Below are 17,007 nucleotides of genomic sequence, written 5' to 3'. Positions count from 1 at the left end.
GATCATTTTGTTTTTGTATAATTGCTGGGTTGTAAAGTCTTGAATGTTATTTCCTCATGGATTCTTCTCACAAAGTTCTTGTTTTTTAACTGAAAAGTGGGAATGAAAATTAAGAACTACTAAGGTAAAGGGAAGAATTTCCAATGATTTCCAGGCCTTTGCTAGCCCTAGAAATTTCGGATGAACATTTTGGTATTTCAGAACAATGCTAGAGGGTAGATATTATTTTCCCTGATTTAAAAAAGAAGAAACTGAGGCTCAGAAAGATGAAGCGATTTGCTAAGGTTTCAGAGCTAATCAGTGGTGGAAATGAAATTAAAACTCAGGTCTACCTGATTCCAAAGACCGTGGTCTTTCCGTTACATGAACACCATCAACCCCAGAGTGTCTCACATCTAATTCTCCCCTCCAGATTCTTTTCCCTCCAGTCATTTGGCTGAATGTAACTCTAATAATACCTCTAATAAGCACCTGGGTAAAATCTTATTAGCACTAAATTCAGGAAAACCAAATTCTGTTAACAGGAATTTGAATATTACTAAGCTCTTAAGCTGGTGTGTGAATGTCTTTTGTTTAAAAAAAAAAAAATTGGATGTAATGCTTTTTTTCCCCCCAGCAAGATGTAACACATCTCTATTTCAGGGACTGAAATGCATACTAAGTAAACAGCTATGGGTAAGGTAGCAAAGAGAAAAAAAACCCTCTGACTTTGGAATTTCTTGCAGGCATTCTGCAAAGGCTCACTGATCTTAGAACACTTGGATGTCTCTTATTGCCCCCAGCTGACAGATGAGATTATTAAAGCACTGGCCATTTATTGCATTCACCTCACATCTCTCAGCATTGCTGGCTGTCCAAAGGTACGTGCAGGAGTCAGAGTTTAGACGTGTCCAGCTGAAGCACAGACAAAGAACCCAGGTAGGGTAGCAGTCAGGGGTTAGACGCATCATAGAACACATTTTCTTCATTATGTCTGAGGTATTCATTACATTTTTTTTTCCTCTCCCCAAACTGGAAATAGCTTTATGATTTCATTTGTTTCAAAGCAGAATTTTCAAAAAGTTAAAAAAATTCTTATTCAAATACGAAAATGTGTCAAAGGTTTATTTAATTCATGAATGCGAGAATCAGCAAAATGGTAAAACCAGCTCATAGAGCATTTGATCAAACTGAGTATTTATAGGAACTGAAGAAAAAGAATGTTGGAATATGATTGTTAGGTTAGATCCAAAATTGGCTAATGTCCTCTAAGGTACTAAGTCCATAACCTTGGAGTTACAGTTTCTACCAGATAGAAATAATTTACATTTCTCCTGGCCAAAAATATAAGTTACAACGTGTAACTTCACTGAGTTTGGGCCCTAGTCAATAGTAATTAGTATGGCATAATTCCTTATAAAATTCCTCTGACTGGCCTGTTAAACAATGTTCCAGTATGACACTGAAAAGACATGTAGTCATCTTTTGTCTTATTTCCAGTGTTTGATAATTTTTCTGACAGCTGTTTATAAAAGAAATATGTACTTATTGTAAAATCTTTGGACTACATATAAAAACAAAAAGAAGAAAGTAAAAATCTGTTGTCATACTACCATCCAGACATAACCATTGTTGGCATTTTATATTTAATCTTCTAGAATATTTTTCTATGTACACAGAGATTAGAAATAGTTATAGAAGATTTGTGTTTTGTCTTTTTTTTTTTTTAAGGATAGAATCACACTTTCCAAAATACATTGTAGCCTACTTTCTTTTCTCTTAATACACTATGGACATATCTCCATGTCAAGAAATAGAGATCTCTGATTCTGGATTAATATGGCAGATTGAATATACACATATAATTTTGTTCCCTCTTGAAACCCTACAGAACTGCAGAAGAAGGGTGAGGGACCATGTTGATAGGGAAAACAGGAGAGGAGACAAGAGCAAGAAAATTTTGGAAGCTTGAAAATAGATCACCAGAGATAGCTTTGAATCCTAAGCCAACAGTAGAGAAAGCTGGGGGGTGGAAATTGATTTGTATCATGATCTTCAAATTTGGTAGCACTGTTTACCCCTGGAACTCAGTTAAGAGGGTGGCTAAAATGAAGAAGACTGGGTTAAAAGTTATTGAGAAGTACAGACAGATCCCTAGATTTCCTCCCCTACTTCACACCCCTGGGCACCTGCCCTTCCCCACCTTCACAAAAAGGTTGGATGTTTATTTCCTAGATTTCCCAGATTTCTCAACCCTGGCATTATTGATATTTTAGATGAGATAATATTTTGTAGTGGGGGTTATTCTGTGCCCTGTAGAATGCTTAACAGCATCCTTGCCCTCTCCCAGTATGTGTCCATAGCACCTGGTCCCCCACACCCCCTTATCATGATAATGAAAAGTGTCTCCAGATATTGCCAAATGTCCTCTGGGGGGGCAAAATCGTTCTACTACTTGTTCTACAGATAGTAAAAACAGAGGGTTGCTGGGGTGCACCTGGGTGGCTCAGTTGATTAAGTGTTCAGGTCTTGGTTTTGGCTCAGGTCATGATCTCATGGGTTGAGGTATCAGGCTCAGCACTCAGTGGGGAGTCTGCTTGAGGATTCTCTCCCTCTGCTCCTACCCCCGCTCATGTATGTGCCCATGCTCTCTCTCTCTCTAAAATGAATGAATAAATCTTAAAAAAAAGACCCTAAAAAACAGAAGGTTGCTGCGCTGGGAGATACAATGTATAATTGAGAGTTTGAGTCCAAAAGTGAAAGCAGGAATTAAGTGACTGAATGCCGAATGCAGAGACACTCAAGCACTCTTCCAACACAGCCCATCCAGAATGTGGCTTCCAGATCTTTCCCTCCAGGCAGGAGACTGAACGCCTCTTTTCTGGAGACTGTAACTAGCACAGGATGAAAGACAGAAAAATATTGACGTTTGGGGGTTTATCAACTAATAACCCATCTAACCATTGAAACTTTAGGTAGAGAAGACCCACATCATGCACTCAGACCTTCTGATCAGTGTTTAACCCTTTTGCTATTGATAAATGGCAGACAGTCAAGGATTACCAGACATAACAGAAAAGCCTCTGAAGTGGAAGATAAAGACCAAAACAAATTAATAGAAAAAACTTGGAGGAAGAAAAATATGCAGAGGGAAGAAAATGAAAAAATCTTGTTTTTTTTTTTAAGATTTTATTTATTTATTTGACAGAGAGAGAGACAGCAAGACATGGAACACAAGCAGGGGGAGTGGGAGAGGGAGAAGCAGGCTTCCCGCTAAGCAGGGAGCCCGATGCAGGGCTCAATCCCAGGACCTTGGGATCATGACCTGAGCCACCCAGGCGCCCCTGAAACAGTCTTTTTAAAAAGATCCTCAGAAATTACAAGACCATGAACAACTGTTTTGTCTTCTGTCGTGCACGCTGATGAGCTTCTTTCTAGTAAAGCGTCAAACTCTCAAGATGCCCTACATTCTAGCTAGTCTAAAAATTCAGTGTGGTGAGTGGATTAAGAGAGTGAAGCTAGAACAGCCTAATTCCTCCACAGTTATTTGTACTGTAGTAAGGAAGAGGAGGCAGTGGGGGTAAAGATGTGGTAAACTGTGACAAAATTAACCTAGAAAGTTCACAGCAAAATTTTGTTTAATAATGTACTTGTTTTTTGTTTTTTTTAAAGATTTTATTTATTTATTTGAGAGAGAGTGAAAGTGAGAGAGATCACAGGGCTCTGGAGAGGGAGAAACAGACTCACCACTGAGCGGAGAGCACGATGCGGGGCTCGATCCCAGGACTCCGGGATCATGACCCGAGCCGGAGGCAGTAGCTTAACCAACTGAGCCACCCATGTGCCCCTTCATAATGTACTTGTTTAGAACAAGAGAAACTGGGGCACCTGGATGGCTCAGTCAGTTAAGCATCTGCCTTCGGCTCAGGTCATGATCTTGTGGTCCTGGGATCCAGCCCCATGTCAGGCTCCCTGCTCAGCAGGGAGCCTGCTTCTCCCTCTCCCTCTGCCTGCCATTCCCCCTATTTGTGCTCTCTGTCAAATAAATAAAATCTTAAAAAAAAAAAAAACAACTAGAGAAATGAAATGTCTTTCTGGTCACCATCATCTGGTTCTAGAAGTGGGTCAAGGAACTAAGCACACTTAGCAGCACTGACTGTGGACACCCTGCAGAGTTCTTGTTTTCATTGCACACAGACACATAGACACATGGACAACACATGGCTCCCTGGGAATTACCCTGGCCATAAAGCAGGCACAGATGGGGAATGGGCTTTTTAGTGGCTCGACTAATTAGGGGGAAAAGTAGGAGAATGAGAGAAGTAAAGACTCCAGTGAGAATAGGAATTGGGACAGAGGATTTTTTGTTTGTTTGATTTGGGTTTTTTTTTTATTGTTGTTATTGTTGTTGTTTTTGCTTTTTGGTAAGGAGAAGCTCCTTCTATAAACTGAGCAGTGGATACTGTCTTGCAGCCTAGAAACTAAGGAGGATTTTACACAAATAAGATATTATAGAACGAATCACCCTATATCAAAGATCTAGGGTGAAAAAAGGGAAGAGGAGTAGATTATTCCAGAACCTCAATGTAAGAGAGAAGAAGGGTTTAATTTTACTATCTCTGTGAGTCAAGTAGGTATCCTGACTCAGAAGATGTGGTGACCATAATTTGGGCCAATTGGAGTACTCTTCATTGAGGAATCATAAGGCTATGGGTCCAGTTTAATATAGTCCACCTACATTGCTTTTTTAAAATTAAATCTTATTTTACTTTAAATTCCAGTATAGTTGACACATAGTGTTATATTTCCACCTACATTGGTTTTGATGAGCTATAAAACACATTAGTTTCTGGCTCATCATCCTAGGCTAGGTTTCTCAAAGCCCACGAGTCCATCTTGAATGGTCACCTTATCCATCTCCTGGAAGGCCAGCTCTTCTTGCAACCAGCTCACCTCCAAGTTCAGTATGTAGTGCTAGGACCCCATCTTACCCAGCACTAAAATGGGAATAACAATCTCTGCTCCGTAGAACTATTAGGACCTTGTATCTGGGCGTTAAGAATTTAGCCAGTCACCTGCACCTCGAGTTCCCAGCCCCATTAAGTCCCAACAACGTCAGTTCAGTCATTGAACATCTTGAGCTTCTGATCTGTGGGAAATGTCAGGCTCCTTTTTCACTCCTTCAGAATCAATAAATCCTAGCTCTCTGAACTCTACCTGTCCTGGACTTTTCTATCCTCTCACAGTCTTTCTTTTTCTCTACAATTCCGAGGGCTTTTTTTTTTCCTGTTTCTTTTCAATTACATCAGATCCTCAGAGACCAACATAGTACGGCAGGAATGTCTGAAGGCATTTTTATAAGAATCAGGCACAATGTTAAACCTTGGTCCGGAGCATGTTCTGAAAACAGGCCATGCTTAGACAATGACAACATCTATTTTTCCAAACTTAGAAAGTGTACATTTCAAACTGAAGGGTTTTCTGCATAATTCTCTCAACTTTATATTAAAAACAAGAGCCAAGCCTCATGGCATGTTTTTTAGAATGTTCAAACATTTAAAATGAGAAATTAAATCCAGTTGGAAAAAAATTCCTTTGAGGAAAGTGATCTCATTGATTCTACAGCAAGTCTCAGTTCAGCTATGAATTCAAAAGCTAGACCCTGAGTAAGTAAAATAATCTAAGAAGTGAAGTTGAATTATCTCTGCAGAGCATCTGGGCAAACTCTCAAGACACTGGAACCCTCAGCAGAATTTCTCAGAGTAAGATTCATGATTCATGTAGTCTCTGTGGCTTCTTCTCTCTCTTCCCCCACCTACAAACATCTGTCTCACCTACTTGTCCCTTTCCAGAACCATGTTACTCTCCACACAAACCATGAGAGATGTCCACATTCCTTCTCAGAGCAATCTGACCTTGTCTGCAGGTTAACTTCAGGGTATATATATTTTTTATAGTCTTGTAACATGTTATGTTATTAAACCTATGTTTCTAAATTGATGATGCCTTAGAGTGGATTTGAGTGTAAAGCCAAATCCCACTATGAAGCATTTCATTAGTTGTTCACATTGGTGTGACAGGTATTACTAAGGAAATTTTGATGAAGTTACCCACCCAAAATAGAGAACTCTCAAATGAAAATAACAGCAAGATCACAAAGTCTACTGGTGCCACCCGAACCATAATTTTACTGTTCTGGAAACAGTTAAATCACTAATGTGAGTTATAGGCCCATCACATGACAAGCTGGCAAGAGTTTTGATTCTGTTTGTTATGGACTGAATTTTTGCCCCCCACCCATTCATATGTTGAAACCCTCATTCTCAATGTGATAGGATTGGGAGGTAAGGCTTTTGGGAGGTAATTAGGTGTAGATAGAGGTCATGAGTATAGAGCCACCATGATGGAATTACTGTCCTTATAAGAATAGGAAGAAACTAGAGCTCTCACTCTGCCCTGTGAAGATATAGCAAGAAAGTAGCCATCTGCAAACCAGGAAGAGGGTCCTCACCAGACGGTCTGTGGGTAACCTAATCTTGGACTTCTCAGCTTCTAGAACTGTGAGAAACAAATGTCTGTTGTTTAAACTATCCAGTCTATGGCATTTTGTTACAGCAGCCCAAGTCAATTAGTATACTATTCTTCCCTGGGATGGAGTTCATTGGAATAATCAGTACTTAACTTTGGCTGTGTGTTCAGATTACAGACTCGGCAATGGAGATGTTATCGGCAAAATGCCATTACTTGCACATTTTGGATATTTCTGGTTGTATCCTGCTTACTGACCAAATGCTTGAGGACCTTCAGAGAGGCTGCAGACAACTTCGAATCCTTAAGATGCAATACTGCAGATGTATTTCCAAGTAAGTATGAACCTGAATATGAAAAGCTTTGAGAACTACTTTCTGAGAAAACAGAATACGTGATTCTGACATGTGTAATACAGAGTGGCTTTCAGAGTTACGAAGTGTCATTCTATTTTTTGCCTGATGGAAGCCAACATTTTGAGCTGAACATTATGAAACTCTCTTCTAAAATGGTCTCTGTGGTTTCTGATCTCTTTCCCAGCAGCCCTTCCACTCCAAGCACTTCCCTTTCCTTGACCATGCAGGTGTTCAAAGCCTTCACTCTGCTCCTTGTAGAACTATCATCACCTCTTCCTCTACTCACCTCTCAAAATATTTCCATTCAGTTCATTTCCCCTAGGCGCTAAAAAATAATTCGATTAAACCAGTGAACTACTGAGTATAAATTACTAACAGTTACCCTAAGCCCCATCTCTCTCAAAGCTATTTGCCTGATAGTTGTTACTCATTTAGGGATTTCCTGTAAAAGCTAGAGCTCAGGGTAAAGCATTCTGGCTTGACCGCTACAGGCCCGTGCTGGTTCCCGCAACTGGCAAGATGTTTACGTTGAAGCAAAAGTTGGGCAAATAAGCAATCTGTACAAGTAGAAGGTTTCAGGTGTCTACACAGTGAGTTTTTAAATATAAAGCAGTTATTTGCTTCATTGTTTAGTTTTTTTCCTATTGATGGAGAGTAAAAATGTGCAAGTAGTTTTAACTGACCTGATGAAGTAACCCGTGGAGTGTTCAAAATGAGAATTCTTGACCAATCCCTGAAGGTCCGGTTCTTTTCTGCAGGCTGGAAAAATGAATACTAAGAATTATTATTATCAAAGTATATTGTGTTCTAAGCACATATTCACAGAGGAATTTTCTTATTAAGTAAGCAATCCTGGCATGAACTGAACTATGAGATCTGCTCACTTGAAGACTGAGGAAGAAAATGGTTTCTGATCCAAGGCTGTATGTGTTAAAATGAAATGAAAAAAAAGCATACAAAAATTATTACTTGTAAAATAGGCATTCCCACTGGCCCAGGCCTGTTTGGGGGAGGGCAGCCAACTGAAGCTGGATCAGAAAAAAAGAAGCAGGTCTGAAAATTTTTGAAGAAGAGCGGAGGAGACTCAACCCTTCTTAATAGGTCTGGAGATGACGGATACAGATATTATTAGCTTAATTGAAAAATGATACCATGAAACAAGGTCCTGGGAGTCCCTGCCAACCTTGTCATATCATTAAACACACAACTTTGGGTCAGATGACAATGGATGAATAACATATTACACAGAGGAGTTTGGCTTCTAATCTTCTGGTTGTATTTTGACCATCACTATTTTTGGGAGGTAATATCACTGAACTTCTCATAAGTGGGATTTTAAGAATGAATGGAGACTTTCTGGCACGGGCCTCTGTGAACCTAATTATGGTATGGGATATTAAAGTGTGATAAATAATGGTATTTGGTTAAGAAGACCCAAACTATCTGGTAATATCCTAATCCTGCCTTTGACTGCTTGCTCCTCTTCAAGGTTACTAGATAAAAAATACGTGAAGAAAACAAAACAAGGCGAAGTAAGACTTTACTACTAGCTAGGCTTGGCCAACAAAACCCTGATGCAAAACTCTAGTTAACTAGTTGGATCTATGAAAAATTCCTTTACCTAAGCTAGGACAGCCAAAGTCTTCCTTGTTTTCTACCACCAAGCCTGGCTGTCCCTACCAGCAAGAAGCAGAGACATGGTCCTAGTGCTTAGAGGGGAACTGGCTTTTGTCCATCTCATTGTCTAAAATGGCCAAACCACCTCAGTCTTCCTCATAGGCCCACCCCTGCTAAGCTCCAGTAGGAACGAGGCCTACAATCCTCTGATTCTATCTTTGTCTAGCAATAAAGAAGAGCAGTCCCCTCAGTAGAGTGGCTTGGAGAGTCTCAGCATTTGGACTAGTAAGGCTCCAAGTACTTGTCTTGACTTCCAGCTTCTAGGACAGGGCACTGTTTTTTAGCCAAGGAGCTGCCAAAATACCTGGTCCTGAAAACTTTGATTGGAGAAGTATTAAGGCCTGGCCAGGGTCACGTTTGTTTGGGGTCAGCTCTAAGGACTATAAAGCAGCTTCCTTCTCCACTTAAATCCTTGGGTGGGCCTTTCAAGACTCAAGTTCATGATGATGTCGAATTGCTTACCTATCTATGTTCACTCTAAAAAAGCAGAGTCGTTTGCTCTTACCAGGGCTAATGTGGCTCCCTCAACTGCAATGGCTGTTTTGTCTGGGTGGAATGGAACATTTGGTAATTGAGATAGAGGAAATTTTTCTTGCTTGGGAAGAGGTTCAATGGCTTTGAATCACAAAGTGTTGGACTCCCACACATTTGATTCCATTTGAACATGAAAACATTGTATGATGAGGCTCTTAAAATCCAATTACAGCCATCAGAAGAAACTTTTTTATGTATAAATTCCCCCATACTCAATGGACTATAAAAATATTGTACCAGCTTTGCAAATCAAAGATGCCTGTCCAGCTGAACCAGGGGAGTAGCAAACTTTTGGTCAATGAGAAAATTGGCTACAGATCTTTTCCAAGAGAGCTTTCAGCATGAGATATGCTGTCATTCTACCAACTCCAGAGCCTAAACAGATCACAAGAAGTGGTTCTAGAAGCATCATGTGGAGACACAATCTAGGCTCCTTTAATTCAAGGAGGAATAAGTAGCAACTATGATCATAAACATGACAAGAATATCTGTTTAGATTTGAAGCAATTGTGTACAACCAGCCTTTCAACATATGGCCCTCCATGGGAAAAACAAGAAAGGCAACAGAAAGGAAGAAAAGCATAATGGGAGAGAGGGAAAAAGACCTAAACAATGGTCCCCACAACCCAGGAGGGTCTGAACCACAGGGAGGTAAAAGAGACATTAAGTCTATAATTAGCAAAGAATAAAGGGCCCTTTCTGACATTTTTGTGTCCGGAGTCCAAAACTTTCAACTTTAAAGAGATGAGTAGAGTCTTGGCGGCCTTTAGAGCCCCAAACAGCAGTACAAAGATTTCTTAAAGGCCTTCTGTAGCAGTTGCTGGCAGCATGAATTACTAGCCAGGCACCCTGAGAGGTCTGTTGCTAGGAAATAAAACTCTGATTATCAGAGTTCTCTTCTCCAGCTCATGGAAAAATCTTTGGGGAAAACCTTTGTGATCTGGAGCTACTGAATGTTATTAGTATGAACAAATAATATTAACAATTATTATTTGCTATGTATTGTGTTAATCCTATTTTATGTTTACTATCTCATCTAATCCTCATAATTACCCCCATTACCATAAAAATGAATAAGGAAACTGGTTTAAGCAGCTTAAATAAGTCCCAAGGTCAAACAAATAAAAGGCAGAGTCATACTTTGTACCTGTGTCTTAATCATTACTATGTTGCTCTTTTGCCTTTAGATTAGTGATTTTCAAGCTTTTTGAAAGCTCTAACACTCAAAGGACTTGATCAATAAGGGGGCACATGAGTTCTGTTGTGCCTAGTTTACTTGTTGATGCATAAATCTGAGAAGCTGGTGATTACCAGCAGTCTTTGTGTTGGCTTCAACACCCCCCACCCTTTTTTGCCTACTCAAGAAACTAGGAGGAAGTGTGTGTGAGGGCAAGTAATGTTATTATAGGAATAACCTTGAATCTCCTTTAATTTATAAAACCCCAAAATCACAAAATTCAGTACCTCATTATAATTAAACATTTAATGTGATACTTCACAACTGTTTGTGACATATCATTTTGAAAATCATGTTTTTTATTGATCCAGAGAAACCTGTCTCACCAAGTTAAAGGAGTAATGATGACTAACCACTGCAGCACACTGGTTCGGTTCCCAAAACATCTCCTACAAGGTCCAAGGACCTTAGAGTCACTTAGGTCAAGCCAGAGTGGAAGGGAGTCAAAGGATTCCTTCCATATGTACTCTAAGAAATTTAGAACACATAGTAATTCCTAACCATACATTTTCTTTTCAGTATTTCCTAGCTCCCATATATTGACCATACCAGGACACCAAACTACTTTAAAAGAAAGAGAGAGAGTGTGTGTTCTTTTTGGCAGGAACATTCAGTTTCTACATTTTCAAGTTTCTGGATACTGTTCAAAAGTGCATGTGTGCAAACACCCAGCAAAACAGGATGTGTGAAAAAGAACTCAGAGATATTTGCTGGCAGTGACCCCGCTGGTCTGTTCTCTTGGTCAGGTCCTGAGTCTTAGGAGTCAGTCCTAAGAGGATGGATGCCAAAGATCCGAGTAAGGTGGTGAGGACAGCTAGTTCATGGGCTAAGGATTTTCTAAAAGGTGGAGAGGAAATTGATTAGGGAATAGTCTACACTGACATTCAAATTCTAATAATCCCAGATTTGCCCCAGTCCAGATTCACATTTTTCAGTTTTTTCCCCCACTACCCTTGCTGTGAAAGCCTACATGCTTTAAGATATGCCTTAGAAACACTCTATAGACTACAGAAAGCCTTAACCTCCTGGCTTTTGAGACTGGGGGAGGAAGGGAAGGGAAGAAGGGTCTGAGACCTGATCCTTTGCTCCTCTCTGGTCTGTAAGCATTACCTCCAATGGTCAGGGGACCCTCGGATGTTTAGTTTCAATGAAGCTGATTATGGGTAGAACAAAGAGCAGTGCTTACCACTAAGAGCTAAGGTAAGGGTGGCAAGGAGCCAAGAAATAAGGGGTCAGCTCCCCTAACCCTTATGTTGTTCAAGGGTCAACTGTATTTCAACAAGGGAGGACATTTTTCACAGGAATTTTATCTCCTGCTTTTCCGAAAAGGAAGGAAGATCCATTCCTGCCCCAGCAACAATGCACTGACTACCCCTTGCAGTCAATGAGAAACTGTCACAACCTCAAACTCTTGTTCTTCTCCAATAAACTTTGTTGAAAAGAACCCTCCCCAATTTCCTCCGAAAACATAATAAAAGCTGACCTTCCCTTCTTCTTTTTGGACTTGCCTATGGTTTACCATAGTTTGCTGGTCCTGAATTGTAATTCCTCTGTTATTCCCAAATAAACTTATTTTTTTATCTTAAACAAAATTGCTCTTTGTTCTGCTTAAAGTTAACAGCATATACCATTGGGTACTTCCCCCATGGGTAGTGCTCAAACTTATTTTGATTCTGTCTCATCGCATTGCATTTAACGAGTACTCTTCCCTATTCATTTCCTATTTTTGTCTATATTGAGGATTCAGTATCCCCAACTTTCTTGTTTTTTTCTCAAACTCCCATTATTTGCCCTGTTATCATCTAATTTACCCTGGCTTGTAGCTGACTGAGGAACTGTATGACCTATTATTTAAATGTTACCAAATCAGCATTAAGAGCACTTATCCTCCTACCAGACCACTCAAAAACTGTTGCTCTTCTGAGGCCAAAGTTACATATACTTTGGTCAATTACTTACAAACCTTTTACTCCCCAAATTCATCCTTTTCCTAAAGGTTAAGACCATTGTTGCCTATAATTGTACTCGTCCTATCATCAGTGACACTGAATCATGATCAACAACTGTGAACTACAGTATGCACGTCCAAAGCTCTGCTGTTTGGGAGGCAGAGGGCAAGAGGGGGCTGGGAATAGGAACCTACGAATGCCTCAAACCTTCAGAAGAGAGCAAAAAGGGCTTCCCTTGTTGGTGTAAACTGCTGAAAATGTCTTGTTTTGGTTGTCACTGAAGATACAAAGAAATGGAATACACCCTTAAATAACTTACTACCTTCTTAAACAAAAGGAAAATAATAAAGTTTAAAATTATAAACAATTAATGCCATGAAGCTATGTATTGGAAACTAATTAACTCCATGATCAACTTCCTATAGAGTTCAGAGGAGAAAGGGACTGGGTTTAGGTCTTTACAGGAGGCTGGATTGGTTTGAAGTTTTGAAAGATGGATCGAGTTTAAATAGGCAGACATGGGGTGAAGGGTAAGTAACAATGAAGCTCCGTTGCCTAGGGTAGTGTTTTATATTTGAAACTGATGGTGCCAGTATTTTATGCTTTGGATTCCCTCAGCATTTGGTATTATGTTACAGTAAGTACTCAAGGGAAAACAATCTCATGGAAAACACCCTCAAAGACATGGCAATCTCAACTCCACAGAATTGGAAAGGGAGAATAATCTTCAGAAGAAAATGGGGGAAAGCTAAAGATATAACACTATTATTACTGCATAATGATGTCCTACTTAGAGGACATACAAAGGTCATATAAGAAGTTTCAAATGTAGGACCACACTTTAAAAAAATTAAAACATTAACAGAATGCCAAACTTCATCTTTGACAATAAACATCATTTTCAAATTTGAGAATAAGTACTTCTCTAAAGAGAAGACACTTGTTTGCCAAGTTTTAGTCCATAGGATTGGTGGCTCAGAACTAGAAATTTGTATATTTGCTTTTACTCATATTTTTCTTTAAACTTGTGTGGTTTTTTTGTTTTGTTTTGTTTTGTTTTATGTGAGTGCAATTATATATGCCAAAAGCAATGTGGTAAGAGATGGAATTAGCAATGCTATGGTTGTCTCCCTGTTGAGTTTGGTTATAATTATTTTAATACATCTAAAATTTGGTTCAAATGAAATAGCATTTTACACAACTGGTGCATCTCAGCCTTTTCCAATTTCATTGTGCTGCCTGAACTGATATAGCCATCAAGCACAAATTTAACGCAAACCATGTGGTAATACCAGCTTCTTTATCAGTGACTATTTTCAGAACTTTGCAATCAATAACTCAATGTAATATATGGTAATAGTGGGCAAAGTAGCCCCTTCATGGGCAAACATCATTACTCATTTCTGATCCTACAGAAGTTGTCAATTACTCATTTTTTTGAGTACGGATCTCAACATTCAAACCAACTTCCTAGAAAAATGGCATTGTTCTACCCTTGAAAAGGCATTTTCAAGTTAGATATACTGTTTTTTTCTGATGCTGTGATATTGTGATTTTATGAGAAATATATTTTGGTCATTTAGATGACCAATATATGTTTGGTCTTCCTTCATAGTTCTTAGCTCACAGCTACCAACCCTCTTGGAATTTCCTGGGCAGTAAGAGCAATGAGAGCATCTTTTGTCATAATATTTGGTCTGATTTCCTGGGAGGGGAGATTAAATCAATCGCCAATGGCCAATGATTTCATGAAACATGTCTACATCATGAAGCCTTCATAAAATCCTAACGGGACAGGGTTTGGACAGCTTCCGGGTTGGTTAATGTGCGTAGATTTGGGGAGTGGTGCACCTAGAGAGGGCGTGGAAGCTCCATACCCTTTCCCCACACCCTGTCCTATATATCTCTTCCATCTGGCTATTCCTGAGTTATACCCTTTTATAATACACCAGTGATCCAGTAAGCAAAATGTTTCTCTGAGTTCTAGCAAATTAATTGAACCCAAGAAGGGTTGGGGGGGGGGGGGGCAAGGAATTGTTGGAACTTCTGCTCTATAGCTGGTCAGTCAGAAGCCTGAGTGACAACCTGGATGTAATTGGTATCTAAAGTGGAGGGCAGTCTAGTGAGACTGAGCCTTTAACCTATGGAATCTTTCATGCTGTCTCTGGAATTGAGTTGAATTGTAGGACATCAGCTGCTAAGAATTGCTTGGGGGTGGAGACCCCCTGCCCCCTTTTTAAAAATGGGGTCCAGAATGACTTTTAGATGCTTTTTTTGCTTTCTTCCTTACTTCTTCCTAAGAAAGACAATAGTATTTTTAATCATTTTGGTCACTGACACCTTTGAGAGTTTGATGAAAGTCACAAACCCTCTCCTCAGAAAAATGTGTATTAGATACAAAACTGCATGAATTTTCAGGGAATTCATGGACCTCCCTGAAGTTCATCCATCTATCCAATAGGGATCTGTGGACTCTGGGATAAGAGCTCCTGCATGGTGGGACTTCACAGGTTGGCTGGTTAGGGTACTCCCTCATCAAAGAAACTGGAAATACCAGGCAGAAAGCTCATTCAAGGGCACTACAGAGTGCCCTCAGTGGTCCCACTCCATTGCCATGTGTAGTTTCCTTACCCATTCAGAGTCTGTTAATCTCTGAACTGGCTGTACCAGAGAGCTACTGAGGTACTTAAGCTTTGGGACCCTGAATATTTGCATAATTATCCTTACCCTCCCTCTCAGGATTGCAAGAGAGCTGTGAAATTCATTGACTTGTGACAGTTCTTTTACTCCAAATTTGCTCTAGTTTGAATATTCTGCACTAGTAATTACTTCTGCTCTGGCTAATGCGAATCACTGTTATTGCAGGGAGGCAGCGAAGAGAATGTCATCTGTTGTTCAGCAGCAGGAATATAACCCTAATGACCCTCCACTTTGGTTTGGCTATGATTATGAAGGCAAGCCCCTTAAAAGACAACATGAGATAACACCACTTAAAGGAGATGAAGAAGTCATAGTGACAGAGTCAACACACAGTAGTGAAGAAGTAGTATGACCTTCAGCCTCAACAGGAAGAACAAAAAATCTAGAACTTGGTAACTTCATCTGATGCAAGTATTTTTACCAGCTGGATCTCAACAGTGTAAACAAGCAGCAAATCATCTCCTGATTTTTATTCCAACTACAAATATTTCTAAATACATTATTAGTTCTTCTAATTGGTTTAATCATGATATTTTTTTTTAAAAAAAGCCAAATCAAGTATTGCTACTATGTAATTTTTCCACTTAAATTTACCTTAATCAAACAAATAGTTCTGATGAGATTATCAAATCTAAGGTTATAGTTATATAAAACCACCCTGAGAGATGTGATGTTCTTAACAAGGAATTTAGAAGCTTTTCTTTACAAAAGAAAGCAGAGATGGTCATATGAGTCAGCATAAGAGTTTGAGCCAGGGCAATGATTTTAAGAATCTGACAATATAAAAAGTATAGACACACATTTTTTAAAGGAAACAAGGCTTTCTTGTTATTTCCAGATATTTAACAATAAGAACTAAATGCCACTTAACCCTGGACTCAACTCCACATTTGACTTCACAGTCAGGGATAAATTAAATGAAACATGAACTACCTATGAATTGATAGGCTGTCCCTGCAATGTTTCAGAAAGGTCTCTTTTTAATCACATTGGAGCTATGGAGTAATTTTAAAAACTATGCTATGTCAAAAAAGATGCTGTCCCTATTTCATGCTAAGAGGTCTGGGTTGTCGTGTACTTATTATTTTTAAAGAGCTTTCATCTGTGGATTTTTACCACTCTGGGAAAAGATAATACTACAGAATTCAAATGATCACATGCTGGTATTATCATTATTTGATATTATGTGATACTCCTGTTGATAGAGTCCAGGAAAAAGCCCAACTCTGTTCTGACTGCCACGAACAAGCTGTGTTGGTAATATTGGATCAGTCTTTTAACCTATTTCCTTCATTATCTTTTTTTTTTTTTTTTAAAGATTTTATTTATTTGACAGAGAGAGAGAGAGAGGAGCAGGGGGAGAGGGAGAAACAGGCTCTCCACAGAGCAGAAAGCCCGATGCAGGACTCTATCCCAGGACCCTGAGATCATGACCTGAGCTGAAGGCAGATGCTTAACCGACTGAGCCACCCAGGCGCCCCCTTTATCTTTTTTTTTTTTTAAGTTTTAATTCCTGTGTAGTTAACATACAGTGTTATCTTAGTTTTATGTATACAATATAGTGATTCAATAATTCCATATATTACTAAGTGCTCATCATGGCAAGTGTACTCTTAATTCCCTTCATCTATTTCACCCATCACCCCACACACCTGCCCTCTGGTAACCATCAGTTTGTTCTGTATAGTTAAGAGTCTGTTTTTACATTTGTCTTTTTTCTGTTTCTTAAATTCCACATATGAATGAAATTATATGGTATTTGTCTTTCTCTGACTTATTTCACTTAGTATAATACTCTCTAGGTCCAGGGGCGCCTGGGTGGCTCAGTTGGTTAAGTGTCTGCCTTTGGCTCAGGTCATGATCCCGGGGTCCTGGGATGGAGCCCTGTGTGGCTCCCTGCTCAGCAGGATGTCTGCTTTTCCCTCTCCCTCTGCCCCTACCCCTGTTCATGCTCTCTCTCAAATAAAATCTTAAAAAACAAACACTGCACCCTTTAAAAAAAAATTCTCTAGCTACAACCATGTGGTTGCAAATGTTAAGATTTCAT

At 39.4% G+C, this 17,007-nt stretch overlaps 2 protein-coding genes across 4 annotated transcripts in view; one reads left to right on the top strand and one right to left on the bottom strand.

Annotated features, from left to right (window-relative positions):
- Positions 1 to 15,312, top strand: part of FBXL13 (F-box and leucine rich repeat protein 13) — a 237,227-nt gene extending 221,915 nt beyond the window's left edge. The window contains exons 19-21 of the mRNA XM_032401864.1: positions 726 to 860; positions 6,679 to 6,842; positions 15,126 to 15,312. Of these exons, the coding sequence (XP_032257755.1) occupies positions 726 to 860; positions 6,679 to 6,842; positions 15,126 to 15,312 (486 nt within the window). The remainder of the gene's footprint in view (positions 1 to 725; positions 861 to 6,678; positions 6,843 to 15,125) is intronic.
- The window catches only part of FAM185A (family with sequence similarity 185 member A), a 140,347-nt gene that overhangs the window by 50,448 nt on the left and 72,892 nt on the right, over positions 1 to 17,007 (bottom strand). For all 3 annotated transcript variants that reach the window (XR_004299084.1, XR_004299085.1, XR_004299083.1), the window contains exon 9: positions 7,547 to 7,622. The gene's annotated coding sequence lies outside the window, so the exon portion shown is untranslated. The remainder of the gene's footprint in view (positions 1 to 7,546; positions 7,623 to 17,007) is intronic.

This window comes from Phoca vitulina, unplaced genomic scaffold (genome assembly GCF_004348235.1).
Source record: "Phoca vitulina isolate PV1807 unplaced genomic scaffold, GSC_HSeal_1.0 scaffold4, whole genome shotgun sequence".
NCBI classification, from domain to species: Eukaryota; Metazoa; Chordata; class Mammalia; order Carnivora; family Phocidae; genus Phoca; species Phoca vitulina.
Note: the sequence above shows the minus strand (reverse complement) of the source record. Positions and strands in the feature narration are given on the sequence as shown.